Raw genomic sequence first — 20,225 nt, forward strand, 5'->3', positions numbered from 1 at the left:
TACCTTATGGTTTACTAATATGGCCTCTTGGAATCTTTTCTATAAAATTAGTTTCGGAACAGGGAAGAAATCAAATAAATATAGACAGCTGAACAGAAAATAAAATAGAGTTGATTTCTAGTGTCCTCCTAACTTCTCTCCTTATCCCTTGGCTGGAGGGCATCTTCGACAGTAAAGATAAATCTTTCATCGTAAAGTAGATCATGTAATATTTCAGCCAATTATTTTATCAATCTTCTTGTTTTCATTTAGTTTTTGTACACAATGTTGTTCCAGTTTATTGACCTCGCTCATTGAAAACGTGCAAAATTCTTTCTAAAAAGATTGCGTGGAGAACTGACCACACAACTTATCTGTTAATCTTATTTCCTTTTGTTGTCTGCTATCATTTTTCTTCGTTCATCTTTTTTTTTTTTTACTCCTGTTCCAGTCATGGCTTTAGTTATGCCTTTGAGTATTTACTAGTAAATGCCGTGCAAAAGTAGGTTTTCCCCCTCTAATGTGTGTGTGTGTGTGTGTATATATATATATTTGCTGATAACTTGTATAAGTACTCCTCCAGAAAATTAACTCCCTTACCTCGATATTTCTATTAAGCTATGCTTAGGACCACACATTTTGTTCTCATTGATAAGGTCTTGAGTTCATGACATTTCCATTGGGTGAATGGGCATGTGGGCAACCTACATCATGAGGGATCCATGAAAAAGTAAAAAAGGAAGACAACTTGCCTAAACTAATAAGGCTAAATCCAATGTCCTTGCACCCACTCCCTCTTTGTACGAATATCTTATCCCAATTCCTAATATCCAATATAATATCATCTTAAATCTAAATCTCTCCATAGAACTTCCTTCAAGTTCTCATCCTTTCTTTGCTAATATTTCTTTCTGATCATGACGACCACGCAATCCGAACCCACATGGGAAGAGCTCCTCGGCGCCAATAACTGGGACGGCCTTCTCGACCCTCTCGACCTCGCTCTCCGGAAGCTCATCCTCCGTTGCGGCGACTTCTGCCAAGTCACCTACGACGCCTTCAACAGCGACCAGAACTCCAAGTACTGCGGCGCCAGCCGCTACGGCAAGTCCTCCATTTTTCGCGCAGTCTTCTTTCCCAACGCCTCCTCCTACGACGTCGTTTCCTTCCTCTATGCCACCGCCCGCATCAGTGTCCCCGAGGCCCTCCTCCTCCACTCCCGCTCCCGTGACTCCTGGGACCGCGAGTCCAACTGGATGGGCTACATCGCCGTCACCACCGACAGCGTAAGCAGATCCCTCAGCCGCAGAGAAATCCACGTCGCGTGGCGCGGCACCATAAGGGACTACGAGTGGATCAACGTTTTAGGGGCCGATCAAGACTCTGCAAAGCCTCTGCTTAACAAAGACAGTACTGATCATGACGCTAAAGTGATGAGGGGCTGGCTTACTATTTACACTTCGAACAATCTAAATTCTCCCTTTGTGAAAACAAGCGCGAGAGTCCAACTCCTGACCAGAATCAAACAGCTTGTGGAGAAATACAAACAAGAGAAGCTCAGCGTGGTGATATCCGGGCATAGTCTCGGTGCCGCCCTGGCCGTTCTCAGCGCTTTTGATTTAGTCGAAAACGGCGTCGTTTCGGAGAGTTTTCCGGTCACCGCTTTTGTCTTCGGGTGTCCGCAAGTAGGGAACGAGGAATTCAAGGAGATAGCGGAGAAGCACCGGAACCTTAAAATTCTCCACACGAAGAACACAATCGACCTAATACCACATTATCCGGGGATGTTGTTCGGGTTCGTGGACATGGGGGAGGAACTGGTGATCGATTCGAGGAAGTCGCCGCACCTGAACGAGTCGCTGTTCCCCGGAGACTGGCACAACTTGCAGGGGATGTTGCACGTGGTCGCAGGGTGGAATGGGGGAGACAAGGAGTTTGAGATGAAGGTGAAGAGGAGTTTTGCGTTGGTGAACAAGTCGAGTGGGTTTCTTAAAGATGATTACTTGGTGCCTGAGTCGTGGTGGGCGGAGAAGAACAAAGGGATGGTGTTGGATGAGAGTAGTGGGGAATGGATTTTGGCTCCGCCGGACGATGAGGATTTGCCTGTCCCTGAGTTTTGAACTAGCTAGCTAGCACTTTTAGTTCAATGGATGAAAATTGATAAATAGATGAATATATTTCCTGTAATAAATCCTAGTTGGAAAATGGAATAGTGGGTATCATACGTGTGCGCGCGCGTGTGCGTGTGTGTATATATATATATATATATATATATATATATATTTTTTTTTTTTTTTTATTTTTTTTTTTGAGTCCATCACGGGTTCTTGATTTTTTTTTTTTTTTTTATAATTAGTCCTTATACTAAAAGTTATTCTAACTTTTTAAATGTCTTAAATTTAGTCATTCAGATACATTCTATTAAATTTTAGATAAAATATTAATTAATCTTGTAATTTAACCTTAATAAATAGGCACTCTAATAATTTTAACATAAATGAACCAAAACTAGAAAAAATTTGCAAGGATTTACATAGAGGCCAGTGGGGGCACGTGCCCCCACTGAAATCTACTTGTTATTTATCTCTATGTGCCCCCACTTAAGCCTTATATTTTCGTTATTTGTTCTAAATTGAGCTAATTACTCATTTTCATTTTCATTTGTTTTCTTTTACGCTAGAACATTAACAAATTACTTAAAAAGAGTAGTATTTAAACGCTTGCTTTCCTTTTTTATTTGCTTCCTAAAACTTTCTTCTTCAATAATTATAATGGACAAATTGTAGTTGTAAACTAATATTATTTATTATATATATATATATATTTTAATAGGTATGGTATGTATAAGTTTTTTTTTAAAACGTAATTTTTTTTTTTGTAATTTGTTTAATGGTCATTTGTATTTTAGTATAAGTTCATATCAAAGTTTTAATTTATAATTCTGAATCCGTCACTGCACAAAATAAGAGAAAAAAAGTAAAAAATGAAATAATACATGTATGTAGCATGTTCATTTTATTCCTAATGAAATTTTATACACAATTCAGTTCATAACTTTCACGTCTTTCAGACATTGGTCTTAAGAATTAATCCATGATATTGGTTTTAGCTAGACACAAATTATTAATATGTAAAATTTACATTTCTTATTGTAATACCACAATATATGCTGCCACACGATATGCTATAATGACAACACAAATCACAACATCGCACAACTCCTTTTCTTTTAAGGGAGAGAGAAGATGAGTAGTATATTAGAACTGCTTAGTGCGTTCCAACTTGATTTAGCACCTACTAAACAACTCGAACTCAAACACCTCAATCTAAAACATCACAACTTTGAAATTATAAAAGGGAAATCAACAATAGTACTACTTATCCATACTGGAATACGTGTGCTTGCTCCAGAGCATTATTGTGTAGTACCAAGCCACCACATGCAAAAGATTTCCTCATTGTAAGACCCTTTATACTGTAAGCTCTAAATTCGTAAGATGACTTTTTTCTTCTTTGGTCACGCCTTGTACATTTCGCGGATTCGAGTTTTTAATTTGAGCTGAGATGTGACATTTTCTGAGAACTTTTCACTGTAGCAGAAAAAATTAGATGTGATATTTTTTGAGAGCTTTTTACTGTAGAAACCTAAAATTGAAAACTCGAATCGGTGAAATGAACGAGGCCTACATCTCTCGCTCTATAATTTTCTAATTTGTCAGTTTTACGTTGTATATAAGCTCTAGCACGGAGTAAATATGAGAAAATTGGTGTTTTTTCAGTACTACATTGGATATTATAAAAAGAATTGCACGCCAACCAAAGCGACTAGGTCAGTCTTCTGCACGAGCTTGACATAAACATAACAATGTAAGGCAGCATTAATTCATATTTCTTATTGTAAGAGCACCATGCATACGATCGACAGGATATGTATGCTTAATGCAAACGACAAAAAATTACAACATAAAAAGGAAGAAGCAGTACATTAATAGTCGATAGTGGAATACACCAAAAATCATTGTGTAAAGTACATATCAAGAATATTCACCTATAGGAGCCATGGATGAACCAATTGGTGCTCAACACCAATGAATTTTATGAAAGTTAATGTGTTCGTCAACTACCCACTCACTCTTAGATTCGTCAAACAGTGTTGAATATGAGCAGTGGCGGAGCCAGGATAACATTTCGGTGGGGACATAAAGTATATTTTACAACAAATAAATAGAACAACAGTAAATATAAAAAATATTACCATAGTATTTCTCAATAATTATAAAATATATTACAATTGCCCTCGTCGAGTTTTCATATTTTGAAAGCGTTGCATAATAATTTCATTATCAATATGATCAACAATTTCTTTTTCAATGTATACAACCAAACTGTCATTCATCCATTGATCTCCTATTCGATTGCATAGTCGATTCTTTACAGTATTGACTTTTCGGTAAAAGAAGTGAGCACAAAGCACAAAATAAATAAAGAAAGAGAAGACAAACTTGAGTAGTAGTAGGCGTAGTGGGCTAGCAATAATCCTCCCATTCTCAAGCAGATATTACTTGTTGGGAGAAGACGAGAAGAAAAGCAAAGTAAAGAGAGAAAAGACAAGTAAAGAGTTTTTGTTGGGAGAAGACGAGAAGAAGAGCAAAGTGAAGAGAGAAAAGACAAGTAAAGAGTTTTTAATTCAGCTTGTGTGAGGGGCAAAACAAAAAAAAATACAAATAAAAGTTGTATTTTTTAAAAATTATATTAAAAAAAATTTATACATAACTTCTGTGGGGGCACGTGCCCTCGCTGAATATGAGAGAATTTTAAAACTAGAAAAGAGACTAGACTGAAAAACTTAGAGATTTAAGAGGAAGATGACTCTTTTAATTACTTCTCAAGAAATTTTTTGGCTTGATACAAAATGGAAAAACTCACCCTATTTATACTAGCGGCACATTCACAAACAACGGTTAAGATTGTGCCAACACATTTCTAATCTAATAGTTACAATTCATTCTTTAGAATTCTCCATCAAAATATCTACTATTTTAAATTTCTCTGTCAAAATATCTTTTTTTCTAGAACTCTCTACATTTCTCTTATCTAAAAATATTTAGATATTATTTGAAGATTATTTTAGAAGTACCTTCTAGAATTTGGCTTATTGCAGTCTAAATTAGATAATTGGATCAAAGCCCAATAACTAAGATATCAAAAATCAATTAACATTATGCCCAAAAACAAGTTTAACTTCCAACAAACAGCATCCTTTTTTTTATCTTTCCACCACCCTCCGGGTACATGTTCGTCAGCCTTTAGATAATTACCACACTTGTTCACCAAAGCCAAGCTCCTTTCGACCTTTGGTTTATTCTCGAACTCCTTGTTCACATCATTCCAATAAGCCACAACATGCAACGTTGCCTCCAAGCTGTGCTGATTGGAAACTAGTCCCAACTTGTCACCGTTTCTCAACAAATCCCAAGAGTCACTGATCTTTTCCGGAAAGTTCTCCAGTTCAGGAGGATTCTCCAAGTACGGCGACTTCCATGTACTCACATTTAACTCAGACGTAGATGTTGGAACGAAATTATCAGGAAAAAGCAAGCCAGGGAAATACGGTATGAGATCCTTGATGTTCTTTTCATGCAAAATTTTAAGGTTAGAATGACCTTCCACACTTTCCTTGAACGCCTTATTGCTCACATGTAGACAACCGAAAACGACGGCGGATACAGGAGGAATTATATCATCGCCGATGATTTCTTTTTCAAGTACGAGATCGAAAGCGCTCAGGGTCGCTAAAGCCCCTCCGAGACTGCGCCCTGTTATCACTAAGCTCAGCTTCTCTTTGCCTTACTGCTCCTTCAGTTCTTTGATGACAGCATAGAGTTGGTCCTTCATGCTTACCACCTGGGACGATCTCGTCATCGGTTTCCCTGGTGTACATATCAAACCGACCTCCGTGGACTGTCGGTTCGTCGCTACCTGATCTTGTACTGATCTTCAGCAAATCACGGACGGGTTTGCTCTTGAAAGCTCCCTCAAAATCCGTAATCCACTCCGGATTATGGATGGTGCCACGCCAGACAACGTAGATCTCTCGCCGTCCGGTCGTTCGGCTCACATAATCCGATGTGACGGTTACACAGCCAATCCAGTTGGTCGCCTTTATTAGGCTGTCGCTGCTGAGGAGGACGCCAGAAGGGAGGGCACTGGAGGGGGCGTAGAGGTAGGCACGAACTTGGTAGTCGGAGGCGTTTTTAAATTTCAAGTCTTTGAAGAACGACGGGCATCAGGAAATTTAGAAGAGGTTTACTTCATAAATTTAAAACTATAATTTAAAATTATTCTTAATTTATGTATATTTTTTTTATGAAAAAAAATATTGTATTGAGTCATAAAATATGATTCGAATCATGATACGGATTCTTATTTTAAACGCACTCTTATCTTGTTGCTGAGGTAGCGTCCCACGTGGCCTCGTACAAGTCGCCGCAACGGAGGATGAACTTCCGAAGTTCGAGATTCAGCTCAGGCTCTAGTTGTTCGTCCAAGTTTTTGCTGTGCATGAGTTCTTCCCATGTCGGTGTTGGATTGAAATCGCCACAGGTAGTAGTAGTTCTGCCGGTGATTCTCGCCATTTTGGTGTGAATGAAAATAATTTGCAGCAAAAGAGAGTGTTGAGTACGTATGCAATAGCTCGATTGATTGATGCAATAAACTCCCTACGAAGTCGTCTATTTATAGGCATGAGTGGAGCGTAGAACTCAAATAAATTTTATGACGTCAGCCTCCAGCCTCCAAAAAAATTAGGAAGTTTTTTTTTTTTTTCATTTAAAAAAAGAAAAGTCTAGAAAATGGGCGATCAACGTTGTCATATCACCCCGGGTTTTAACTAAAACATAATTTCCAAACATTGACAGGAATGTTTCCCAAAAGTCCAACGGTTGGGTCTACATCTGGACGTGAAACATGTTATCCCAGTCTCACCACTAAATGTGCTAGCGGTAAAGATAAGTGTAATCCTTGGCATTCTAAATCAAGTATTATATATACTAACAAACTCAAACCCCCCAAAAAATAAAATCATCTAACATTTAAAATTTTTGAGCACACATCTATCAAAATATGTAATAATAAAGCTACGCCATCTCCGCGAATGGTAATGAGGAAGTTGTTGATTCTCTCCATTTCCTAGAGTACGTAGTCGGCTCCTAGACTACGACACATGAAACATTTTCCTCTTTGCGTTAAATGCATTTTACAACAATATATTTAGCTTTTGGAAGCTTACATGCAACGTCTATACCACGTGACCTTCATAATTAGTTGGCATGTATAATGTAAGTGAATGATGCAGTTAATTCACGTTTCGCTGCTGTGATCAAGAAATTAATTAAAAAGAATATTAAAAGAACTAGTAGTTGGTACGTAATTAAGTATTTGATTTGATAACTTTCTCATTGTTACATGAGATGATGATAATAAAACATTAATCATAAGCTTTGCAGTGGGCACTGAGTTGTTAGAAGATAGTTTACAAAATGGTTTACATAGTTGTCCTGAAAGTCCTTCTAAATTCTAATTAAGTAAAACGGGAAAATTTGGAAACATAGTTGCGTGGACGGAAAGGGTACGTTGCAATGCATCATGAAGAGAGTACACCCTCAATTCCACGTTTTATTTCATGATCCGTGATTTATATTTTTATCTTTTCTTTCCAATGCCGGTCCATTAGTCAACTTCTCTTATACGCACATTATATGAATTTCCACTTTCTTATTTTAATTAATAATTTGTTTCTTATACTATTAGCACAGAGTATATTAACTTGTTTATAATCCAAAAAATAATATATATGTATATATATATATATATATATATGTGCGTCATAATATATTGCACGTAATCAGTCTTGTGCATCAATAACCATGCCTTTATATAGCTCCTCACGAGTGGTGGGAACATAATATTGTCGCGGAAAGGGATCAAAATAATTTTTAGGCTTCAAAAGCATAGCTTCTCCATCTTGTTTCACAGCTAAATAGTCTTCTTACAAGTTTGCTGTGGAAGAAGGTGTAAGCCAAAACCACGAAAAGATTTGAGTCTGTGTTTTTGTGCAAATTTTTTTGGACTTTTATTTTCTTGTTTTGTTTGGTTCTGTTACATTTTGAGGATAAGTTTTTATCAACCGATTCTTGAAATAAAAGCGGGTAGATCTTAAGTAATAATTAGGTTTTTTTAGCATTTTTTATCTCTGAATTTTTTGGATTTTGACAGCTTACCCTATGAACTAGGAGTTCAACTATCTTATGTCATGATATGTTTATTTTGGTTGTAGACGTTGAATTAAATTCAACTTTAAAGTAATGTTGATGAATGATGAACACTTAATTTTGAGTTTTATTGGAGCTAGTTTGTCATAATTGATTGGGTTGTAACAAATTTAATTTTGAGTTTTACTGGGTTTATTTTAATTTCTAAATTTTAAAAAATTGGGCTCTTAATATGGTTATTAACTTTAAAATCCCAAATCAGTACTGGAATTTAATCCCCAAAATCTGATAGTTCAGATTGGATTGGGAAAACTTTTGCATTGGTGGCGGATTATGATATTCTTGATCTGATAGTTTTGGGTTGGATATTGCAGATTAACCCCTAATGGATTCCAATCCGTGAACAACCATACTCTGAACTTTTAATTTTAGTACTTTACCCTGTAACTCGCTAAATCGTAGAAAATGTGTTCCACTCTACGCCTTTTTCGGGTTGGATTCATTTGGAGATTAGAAGTAAGGAAAATTGTAGTAAATAGCGGATTTATAAAACTAAATTAAGTACATAATATATTTAAAACTATTTGAAATAAATATTATTTTATTGTATAAATGTTTTATTTATGATTGGTAAAAAATAATTTACGTGGTAAAAAAATTTTATTTATGTGAATAAACATTTACATGGTAAACTGATATTTATTTCAAATAGTTTTAAAATCTACTATTTACTTCAATTATATACTATAAATCTGCTATTTACTTCACACTCTCTGGGAAATTGTAATAAATTACAGTTTATGAAACTAAATTAAATAAATAACATATTTTAAAATTATTTGAAGTAAATAACAGATTACTATATAAATGTTTCATCTACTCTGTCTTTAGGTTTTGAATTGAGATTTGGGGATTTTACATCATACTAGAGAGAAGTAAACTAAGACGATTGAACTTATTATAAGTTTTTCTACCCGAAAAATTATTATAAATTTTCCATTAGAACGTTTATAGAGGGCATTAAAGGCAGAGGAAACTGTTTTCATCTTGTGCCTACAACATCTTTGGGGTGCTATATTGAGTATTAATTTATTTATGAAAAAGAAAAAAGAACAGTTGGGTGCCAACTTAATACTTGAGATGCTTAATTTTAAGTCTTTTTAATTAGTATATGTTTATTTCGTGTTGTCCTTCTCTCTTCTATTTCTTCTTAACAAAAAAAAAAAAAAAAAAAAAAAAAAAAAAAACAAAAAAAAAAAAAAAAAGAACGACTGAAGGTGTAATTGTAGATCAACAAGCTAACTATGAGCAAATTCATACAAATTACAACATCACAACTTAATTGTAGACATAATATGTTGTCTGATACTTTTTATTGCAAGGCCACCATACAGCATAATATGCTTAATGTTAACACAAATTACAACATCACAACTTATTATTTTTATATTATATATTTATATATGTTTTAGTTGAAGAGGGAGGACAGTGATACTAGAAAAGCTTAGCACATTCTAAGCAACTCGAATTCAAACTGCCTCGCTCTAAAACATAACAACTTTTAATTCATAAAATTAAGGAAAGCATGCAGCAGTAGTACTACTTATCGATAATATTGGAATACGTACGTACGCTTGAGAGACGGCCAATATTATTCAATACTGACCAAATATATATATATATATATATATATATATATATATATATTCTCTCCAGCAGCGGAGACGTACTTTGGCTGTGGATCAATTCAGTTTGGTTTCGGGAGTATGAGGAAAATATTAGCCCACTCAGGCCACTGATCCTTCGGAACCCACTCCAACACCGGCACCATCCCTTTTTTGTCCTTTTCCTCCCACCACCGTGCCGGAACGCGTAGCTCATCCTTTAGATAATTGCTCCACTTGTTCACCAAAGCCAAGCTTCTTCTCACCTTTGGGGTCTTGTCAAACTCCTTGTCCTTCCCATTCCACCAAGCCACCACATGCAAAAGCGCCTCCAAGTTGTGCTGATCGATAGCTCCTTCAATCAAGTACGGGAGGTGTTCGATCACGTTCAAGATGTTCTCAATAACCCCTTTTGACTGAAATTTGTGTTGTTCCTGAGAAGTCTCCAAGTACGGCGATTTCCATGTATCTACTTCCAGCTCAGACGTAGATGTAGTAACGAACTTATGAGGGGCAAGCAAGACAAAAGGAACACGCGGTACGATATCCCTGACGTTCTTTACATGCAAAATCTTAATCTGTTTAGAATGTGTTTCCAGTACCCTCTTCCTAAACGCCTCATTGCCCACATTTGGACAGCTGAAAACAATGGCCGAGACACCAGGAATATGATCACCAATGATTTTGTTTTCAACGAGATCAAAGGCGCTCAGAGTCGCCAAAGCCCCTCCTAGACTGTGCCCTGTTATCACTAAGCTCAGCTTCTCCTCGCGGCCTTCGTACTCCTGCTTCAGTTCCTGGATGGCATTGTGTAGTTGCTTTCTCACGCTTATACCCCCGGTGACGACCTTCTCATCGGTATACATCTCAAGCCAACCCCCATGGACTGTCACTTCCTTGTTACCGCTTTCAATCAGGGAACCCCCCAAAGGTTTGCTGTGTAGAGCCCCAAAAAGATTTGTAATCCACTCCCCCACATTGTCGGTGCCGCGCCAGACAACGTAGATCTCTCGCCGGCCGGTTTTCTTGCTGACGTCGTCCGTTGTGACAGCTACATAGCCAATCCAGTGTGTCGAATTGATCTCCGACTTGGTGCTTTGGACGCCGATGATATTTGAACCAGATGGGGCGTAGAGGAAGTAACGGACTTGATAGTCGGGGGCATTTTGGAGCATCACGTCGTTGAAGAACGACGACTCCGGGAAATTCATAGACTCTTTCATGTAGGCGTCGTAGGTGGCCTCACAAAAGTCGCCGCAGCGGAGGATGAACTCACGAAGCTCAAGGTTCAGAGGCTCCAGAAGGTCCTTCCAGTTGTTGCTGCCCCGGATTTCTTCCCATGTTGGTGATGATGATGTGTTGCCCAGCTTGTAAGCGGCAACTTGAGTGCTAGCATTGTTGGTGTTTGTCTCCATTTCGACGAGATCAATTACAATTCAATATTAATTTTGCAGAAGAAAAGAGTGTTGATATTCTTTGTATGCAACAGCTCTATTAACGATTGATCTGCAATACACTTCCTACAAACTCGATCGCCTTATATAGGCATGATTAGAGCATAGAACTCGGTTAAATTTTGGTCACATTTTCAAAACTTCTCGTCTGAACGCATTAAGTCTCCGAAAAATTATGAAGCTCTTGATTCATTAAGATTCTCTCCATTACCCTAGAGTAGCCAGGCCTAGCCTATGACATATGAAGCATTAATTTCCCTTTTTCATCAAAATATTTTAGTTCATATCTAGGTTTCGAAAGTTACAATATGCATGCAACGCGTGTACTGTTTGACTTATATATTATCTCCGACGATCTAGTTTTATTTGGTTTTTTGTCTTTTACCATTTGGGGTATTTTCCCCCGTTAATTTGGAGATTTAGTAATTTGTGTTGGGTTTTGAATTGAGATTGGGGAATTTTACAAAACAAAACTAAAGATGATTGTGTTTTTAAAATTTATTACCAGTTTTCTACTGGAAAATTGCTATAAATTTTCTCTAGGAATGTTTAAAGCAGAATGGACGACGGAGGAAACTTGTTTCATCTTCTAACATTTTACTAGCGTGGGACGTTTGCCAATGGCTTTTTTTTTTTTTTTTTTGGGTGCTCTATTGAGTACTCATTTAGTTTAGAAAAAAAAAAATTTGGGGTCCCAACTTAGCACTTGAGATGTTCTAAGATTATGCGATAAATTTACATAAGTAATAGTTGGAAATGGGAGTTTTTGGGACTGATAAGTGCACAAATTTACACTTTTTGGTGTACATATTTGTCAAATAAATTAAATTTTAATTAAATATTTTCATGAATTAATCAAAAATATTTATGTATGGAAATATTTAGTTTTAATTTAATTTAATTTATTTTGTAGGGAAACAAATATGTTTGGGCCACAAAGAAAGCAAAAATAAAGTTAAAAGCCCAAAGTATTAGCAGCGCATGTGAAGCCACTAATTGCATCTGGGCCAAACCAAGCTAGCCGAGTCTCTTTCACACGCACATTTTCTTCTCCAGCCGCGGGTCCCACTTCCGACAACTCCCAGTGTTTTGTAGCCGTTCAGCCTCTCACGGTGCCCCACCTGCCTCAAATGATCAGACTCCACCTTTCAGCCATTCTTTCTACCATTTCTATCAGTTTTCTTTCCCACCATTATTAGTTTTTATTCTCCAATTTAGGCTTTGTAACTTTCCAATTAATTGGGAAACGTTTTTCTTTAGTTTTTATTTTCATTTTATTTGCTGAATATTTGTGTGGACGTGCTCTAAAAAAAACTCTATAAATATGGGCTTTATTAAGTGTATTGGGTGTTATTGATTTTTAGTTTAAGTTTAGACATTTTTTCTTTCATTTTTTTTTGTTCTTATTCTCATACTTTCTATTTAGAATTTTGTGAGAAGTGAGAATGCTTTGCAAGTAAGGCTAGAATTTTTGGGTGAGATTAGAGATGATCCTATATGTGTAGTAAACGTGTTTGGGTTTTGATTCTCTAATGGTATGTAAGTTTCATACATTTGAATAAATAATTTTCTTTAATCATATTTCTTTTTCAAATCAATATATTTTATTGTCAACTTTTATATAAGTCTAGTCAAACCCTTTCAATTGAGTCAATTTATGAATCAAAATCTAAATAGGTGAACGAAGCATATAGAGGATTCTCAATGTCTCACCACTTTTAATTACTGAATTTTCTCAATTTTAAATTACATTGTGTTTAAATTAAATTGCTCTAAAATCACAAAAACACTTCTTTCTTTTCTTTGTTTGATTGCTTATTTCTCTAACGCTTCTATTCCGCTAATATCTTTTGTTTGTTTTTGTCACCTCCTTGTGGGATCGACTGTCTTAATGGTGCTACAATTGACCGCTTATTTTTATACATGTTTGGGCGCAATCAGAGACCACAAAAAAAGGAAAAATATACCAAAAATACCAAAAGATTATAGTAAAAATATTATTTATGCCACTTTACTCAAAAATAAATAATTGTCATTCGATTAATAAGAGAAAATAAAAAGTCACAATAACACTCAATTATTTAAAAGGACATAATTAAGAGGCTTGTATAAAACCATAGTAAATCATGCATTTTTCTTTCCAAAAACGTCATAAATGATGTGTTAGTCAACAGGCCCATGCTTGGTCAATAATAAAGTATGAAAGGGAAATCAATTATATCTAATTGAAAGAATTAAATAATGGCTTAATAACTAATTATATGCGTTTGAATATCTTCAATCTAGTTGGATGTTCTTAACCTCTTATGTTTCTAATTAATTATACAAGTTATTATCTTCAAATAGAAAGCCCCAAGGATGCATCTATATTTTTAAGTGACAAATACTGTAGTATTAATTTGTCATTATAGTATTAATATTTTTGTGGAAGAAAATATTTAGCAAAAAAAAAAAAAAAAAATTGAATTGTGGTTCAAATCCGAGAGACAAACGACTCTTTTACAAATGTAAACATATAAATAGGTGCAACAAGAAAATATTCTTTCCTTTTAGAGTAAAGATGACCCTAGTGTAATAGGAATAAATGGGGAGAAGTAATTTCCTTTGAACGAAAGCCATTAGGCCGGTATGTTTGATAGGAAATATAAAAGAAATGAATGGTGAATAGGGTTGGAGGAAAAAGGATTGTAAAGTTTCTTAAAATTGTTTAGCATGATAGTGGAAACATTATATTTGTCCCTCTTTGTTTTGGATTAGATGGAAACGAAGAATGAGTTATGTAGTCACTTGTATTTATAAAAGTTACATATTTGACCTTTTGTTAATTATCAATCTAGCACGTATTAATAGTATTCTAACACGTTGTTTTGTTTATATATATTTATTATTCTTTTTTAAATAATTAATGATAATATACTTGACTTGTTTTGTTTATATATATTGTTTTTGTGAAATAATATACAATTTCTTAAAAAATAAGTTAATAGACACGAAATATATTCCTCTGAGAATAAGTAGAAAAGAACCATTAAATTGAAAAAAGGGACCATTAACCTAAAGTCTATTGGGCATTTGTGGTCCATATATATATATGGATGTATTTTCAACTGTAATTCTTTCATTCACAACCAGAATTACTTATACCCTTAAACGAAAAAGTCTAATTCGTTACGCCTCTTAGTTCTATATGTATGAAGCAGCTATAATAGCTGTTGACTTAGCTATTACAAGTCATCGTGTAATTTGTATCTAATTACTCTCTCCAGTGTTAGACTACAAGAGTAATTAGTTTATTCTATTATTAAGATTTCTAACCTCAGAGAAATGAATTCAGCACCAATATCCTTGAACAAATATACACCCATTGTGATTGTGGAAATGAGGGATCCTGGTCTTTTTTTTTTTATTTTTTTTATTTTTTTTTTTATTTTTAATAACGGGAATTGCATTCACACTAAAATAGAATTAATTTTTTATTTTTTATTTTTTTTATTTTTAATAACGGGAATTGCATTCACACTAAAATAGAATTAGAAACACTAATATCAATGCAAACAACTTTATAATACACAAGATACGATCCTCAATTTAAGACGAGTTCTACCAGTGGAATCGAATTAATATTTTCCATAATATGCACGCTTAGAAGGCATTTTCGAACAAGTATTCCAGAAAGTTTTTTGATTGATTTTGAACGTGTGATGACGCTTGAACAAGTTGTGTAACACGTTTCTTAAGGATGGGGTCAAGATTTCAATGTCATGGTGGTTAAAAGGAAGAAATCAAGTTAAATGAGAGTATTAAATAATGAGTTTTCACTGACCACATGCAGAGATTATATGGTGGGGAAAAGGATCATAAGGACAAGTCGCAAGTGCATTGTGCATTACATTAATACACACATATATAATACGATAATATTGTTGAGTGTGAAGTTGACACACTTTGTATCGTCCACACATTGGTCAAGTTCACACTTCACTGCAATAAAACGTTAGCTTTCACGATATAAGATTTACGACTTCTTTCTTCAAATTAATGGCATTAAAATATCTTTAAAATGACATTTTCTAGTCAAATCTTGTAGAAAAGTTGTTTCCACGGCAACATTGGAGAGAAATATTAATATGTGTTAGAAATTATTTTATTAACCAAATTAAACAATAATTTTATATTTACAATTATCTATTCTTTGGCATGATATCCATAATGTTAATTATTTCAGACAATTTTTTGGTAAAGGTCACAAAGATAACAATTAATCAGTTTATGCTTTTTATTTCAAGCATTTCTAATTACTTTGAGATAAGATGAATTAGTCATGCACCACTCTTATGAGCAAATATTGGCCAGGCATGAAAACTCTGAATATTCATCTTTCTCTACCATTTGTATTAACCTTACGAATGAAAAAAGGAAAAAAAATTTAATAGAAAAAAGTAGAAATCATTATTAGTTTTAATATAAATCTATATATAATAGAAATACCACATTGATACGGTTGCGGGCATAATCTAACTATAATTCTACATTTCACTTCATCATTAAGGTTCCAATCTTTGAACTCTATTTCAAGTAAAATAATAATAATAGTAATAATAATAATAATAAATCATACATGACACGATATGATGCTTGGCTTGAATCACTGCATAAGTAAAGCCGACGAATCAACATAAAGATTTAATCAATGGTTTTCTATGATACATTTATTTCATTTTTTATTTTGTTTTTGCTTTTTGTTAAATTGTTTGGCAGGTTTTATACCAATCTTTATTGTACGGTCCCATATGAAATGTTTAGTAAAGATACAAACATGCATGGTAGATAGATATTTTTCGTGGTATATATACAAACGTGCATGGTAGATACATCCTCATGATATCTTAATAGCAGTTGTGTGGTTCTCTCAAGTCCAAGAAATAGCATTTTGACTTGGCGATTCTTATCTTCGAAGACACAAAATTAAATTTATGATCACCGAAATGGTCTCCATATATACTAGTTGTTCTCCTCATTAGGTTTACATAATTGAGTGTATAATTGCCTATTAAAACCTAGAATTTTCTAATTTAGCAAATAATATATTGATATACTGATAAGAGGAAAGAAAAGAATTCCTCTCATTTTTCTTTCATGATGTTATGTAAACACGCTTTGATGTAATATAAATTACTTCGTGCATATGCAAAGTTTAGAAAGGCCGAATGTGATGTATAGCGAATCGTTTACATGACAAATTAAATCGTTGCGTGTGCCCAACCACCTAAAGAGTTTAGTCGCTTTCTTACGTTTTTTTGTTTTGTTTTTTTGTTTTTAAAATTTTGCTGAATTTTCAGGACAATATTCCAATCTTTAGCACAAGACCGATATGAAATGGCTGGTAAAATACAAATATAGTGGATAGATATATATATTCTTAATATGTAAAATGCCTTCAATGTGAGAGGAAAATATTTCATGGATGATAAAGGAAGACGGGCTATGATTAATGGGCAACTTTAACAATCGGTTGGGAATCTTTGACGAAGCGCCTTTATGCGTTTACCCAAATGATATTTGAAAAAAAAGACAAACATGGTAGATATGGATCTTAAACCTCACGTCAAATGCATTTAATGCTGAAATAGGAATTTCATGCATGATAGGGAAGGCCAAGTTCATTGTGTATGGAGAGAATAGAATAGGAATGACCTTTCTTTCACCGTTTGAACCAGAAATCATCCAAAAAAATTCCACTGCAGTTTGCTCTCGATGCCGCCCCTATATGCTTGAAGACAAGATTGAAGATCCTATTCCTAGCTACCATTCGGAACTTGTTTCCCCACCTAACTCGATTGTTTCCACGTGATAACTAGATTTTTCTTTTCTTTTTTTTTTTTTTTTTTTTTTTTTTATTTAAAAGAGGGTGCCAACTTATTTAGGATATTATTAGTAAACTTGATGCATGGTAGTTTTCCTACTCTCGCATTATTCAAAAAAAAAAAAAATGAATAGGATTAAGCATTATCAAAAATCATAATGCATACCGACCAATAAAATTGGCATCCGTACACTCTTTTCAATATTTTCATACCGTTCTTACCAACTTATTCTTAATGAAAAAAATAAAATAAGAGAAAATTACTCTAACCAAGGGCCCAAGGACACAACTTAAAAGCAATTAAAAAAAATAGAAATGGTAAAAAATAGGCCAATATAAAAAACTTAAGAAAGTATATAGGCAAACTTTTAGTTATAGAAATTAATAGGCCATAACTTGTCAAGTTATGGTTCATAACTAGATAAGTTATGGACAAACTTGTCAAGTTATGGTTTATAGCCAGACAAGTTATGGACAAAAATTATGAATTATGGACAATAACTTGTCAAGTTATGGTTCATAACCAAACAAGTTATGGACGTAAACAGTAATTTAGCCTATTTATTAACTTATATAAACTATTGGCCTATTAATTTTAATTCATCTCAAGTCTTGGCCTATTTCTCTTTCTCTCTCTAAAAAAAATTCCTACATGAATTTAAACCAAAAGAAAAATAAAAAATGGAGCATCTAGCAGGTTACAGTGTCCATAACTTCAGTGGAGATAGATTGAAAAATATCAGAAACTATATCAAAAGTAGTTTTCAACAACTACTAAATACATATATATATATATATATAAATTCTATTAGCGAATTACAATAACAATTCACCAAATCTTACTTTAATAGTCTTGGAAACGACTCAAACACCCACATCCTCACTAAGGAAACATGGATCTCTCATTCCAGGGCCGGAAATTTGAGGGCTAGCCAGTCGGCGGAACCAAATTCCGACCCTAAAAAGCCCAAAGAGAAGACCAAAAATGCTACGCCTAAGAGTGAGAAGAGAGAACCCCAAGTACTTTGTATTTATAATTTTTACCGGTGCAAATATAACCACTTTTTTTTAAAAAAAAAAATCCCTAACGTGCGCGTGGTTCATTTAAAATAGTAGTTATATAAATTATTGCTTTTAAAAAAGAGAAAGAAGAAAAAAAAGAGGACATAAAAGAAATGAAGACAAAAGTGAGAAAAAAATTTGAAGTAAAAGGCGTGAAAAGATGATCTTAACTTATTTTGTTGTGTTTTATATTAGTTCTATATTGGTTTGTTAAATTTATTTTTTATTTAATTTGGCGTGATTTATTTTATTCAAGGCATTTTTGTTTGTTTTTATGTTTATTGATAGTATTTTTATTTGAGCAGTATTAGAAATTTGACACAAAACAGTGTTAAAACTGATAAAATCGAACCACAAATGAGTTCAAAATAAGTAAATATAATAAATAATAACAATAAAAAATTGAATCATAAATGATTTTGGCCGTCAGATGAAGTTTATAAACGGCTTTAATGTGTGCATGAATAGTACACGTAGAAAAGGAGAGTGGAGCAGCAGACATGTATCAGGTAGGCTCCGCTTATCAATTAGCCAATTAGCATGTGACACGTGGTAGTTCGTTCGACCACTTCCATCAGCATTTGATTTCCTGCATCTTGATTTACGTGAGCTTGTTTTTTCCACAAATACTATTCGAACATGTGGTAAGCTAAAAGAATAAGCCATTTACGCAACAACATGTCTATTTCACTAAAAAAAAAAAAAAACACCTAATTAAAGTTTGACATGTGACGCAAAAGAAGACACATAAACTTAACCAAAACTTTGAATAGCTTTTTTTTTTTTTTTTTTTTTTTTTTGTATATGATGAATACTAATTTGTGTCTAAATGAATAGTAAGTGCTTTCCTTTTTTAATATGTAGTTATAGATTAGTAGGGATCACAGCCCCACTCGGCCCATTCAGCTCCGCCGTTGGAGTTATGTAACGTGTACACTTTTTCAAGATGCCCACACCACACTTAGAAAAATGTTTCGTTAAAATCTTAAGACAAAACATTCTAAGAAGGTAAAGAGGGCAACCTTCTCATGTCATATTTTTCTTGTTTTCTTTTGTGCTCCCAATTATACCATGTCATCATCAATTAAAAATTTTAATTGATATTTTATTTAAAATATATGACATTTAATTAATATTATATTATATTATTAGAGAGACACAAAAAAAGAATAAGACATAAATAACGGGACACGTCAACATAATTCAGGTAAAAAGAGTTCAAAATTCTTATATCAAAAACAGACATTCCGGACAAACTTTTAAAGCTATCTAATAATTTGTGTCGAGTCATAACTTATACAATATAAGATTCGAGCAAAAATAATAGATACAAAACTCAAGTTAATTTTGTTTCGTTTTGAGTTGCCGGATCAAAGTGAGACAACCTAATTTTTTATTGAAAAGAATATTTTAACATGTAATGCAGAAGTTCAAGAATCCTCAAAACAAAACAAAAAAAAACAAAACAAAAAAAAAAACAAAAACAAAACAAAACAAAAAGAAGAAGGAGAAGAATATGGCCTATTCGCTAAAGGAACACAAAAATGGGGAAGGCTAGGCTAGGTTACTAGAAAAAATCCTTAACACGGGACCGCAAAAGAAGCCAACTTATCCCACCCAATATTCCTTCCTGAAAGTTATAGAACCCAAAAGTTGAATTGCAACCAACACTTTGTGTTTAATCCACCATGGAACCGAACATCTGCTTTTGTTAAGAAGGAATGTTAACACTATCCAATCTCTACTTTCAGTTATAAAAATAGGAGAAATTTTTATTTTGGCCCCTCTGTTATATTAAAATTTGAGTTTAGTACCTTTTGTTTTTAAAAATTTCATGCTAGTACTTTAACCTTTTAAAAAATCTTTTCTTGCTACCCGGAGCCCTTTTTTGAGACACAAAAAGACAAAATTGCCCTTATTGAAGAACGAAGCA

The 20,225-nt window shown here is 34.0% G+C and overlaps 3 protein-coding genes across 3 annotated transcripts; 1 reads left to right on the forward strand and 2 right to left on the reverse strand.

The window, feature by feature from the left end:
• The first annotated feature begins 500 nt into the window (after positions 1-500).
• LOC21393653 (phospholipase A1-IIdelta) lies at positions 501-2,209 on the forward strand. Its single transcript, XM_010106104.2, has one exon. The coding sequence runs from the start codon at positions 897-899 to the stop codon at positions 2,097-2,099; it is 1,203 nt and encodes a 400-aa protein (XP_010104406.1). The 5' UTR covers positions 501-896; the 3' UTR covers positions 2,100-2,209.
• Positions 2,210-5,181: 2,972 nt separating this feature from the next.
• On the reverse strand, positions 5,182-6,614 carry LOC21393654 (phospholipase A1-IIdelta). The gene is made up of 3 exons (XM_024170772.1): positions 6,473-6,614; positions 5,881-6,246; positions 5,182-5,735 (listed from the first exon to the last, which is right to left on the reverse strand). Exons 1-3 carry the CDS (start codon positions 6,612-6,614, stop codon positions 5,182-5,184), a joined length of 1,062 nt encoding a protein of 353 aa, XP_024026540.1.
• Positions 6,615-9,996: 3,382 nt separating this feature from the next.
• On the reverse strand, positions 9,997-11,328 carry LOC21393655 (phospholipase A1-IIdelta). Its single transcript, XM_010106106.1, has one exon. It carries the CDS (start codon positions 11,326-11,328, stop codon positions 9,997-9,999), a length of 1,332 nt encoding a protein of 443 aa, XP_010104408.1.
• Positions 11,329-20,225: the final 8,897 nt, after the last annotated feature.

This window comes from Morus notabilis, unplaced genomic scaffold, assembly GCF_000414095.1.
Source record: "Morus notabilis unplaced genomic scaffold, ASM41409v2 Scaffold830, whole genome shotgun sequence".
Classification (NCBI taxonomy): domain Eukaryota; kingdom Viridiplantae; phylum Streptophyta; class Magnoliopsida; order Rosales; family Moraceae; genus Morus; species Morus notabilis.

What these genes read in the sequence shown, in the direction of transcription:
- LOC21393655 (XM_010106106.1), bottom strand. Translation starts at nt 11,328, where the DNA reads ATGGAGACAAACACCAACAATGCTAGCACTCAAGTTGCCGCTTACAAG.
- LOC21393654 (XM_024170772.1), bottom strand. Translation starts at nt 6,614, where the DNA reads ATGGCGAGAATCACCGGCAGAACTACTACTACCTGTGGCGATTTCAAT. An exon ending in ACTTCGGAAGTTCATCCTCC is followed by an intron (nt 6,247 to 6,472) that starts GTTGCGGCGACT and finishes CGTTCTTCAAAG; the next exon opens with ACTTGAAATTTAAAAACGCC. An exon ending in TGACGAGATCGTCCCAGGTG is followed by an intron (nt 5,736 to 5,880) that starts GTAAGCATGAAG and finishes TACTTGAAAAAG; the next exon opens with AAATCATCGGCGATGATATA.
- LOC21393653 (XM_010106104.2), top strand. Translation starts at nt 897, where the DNA reads ATGACGACCACGCAATCCGAACCCACATGGGAAGAGCTCCTCGGCGCC.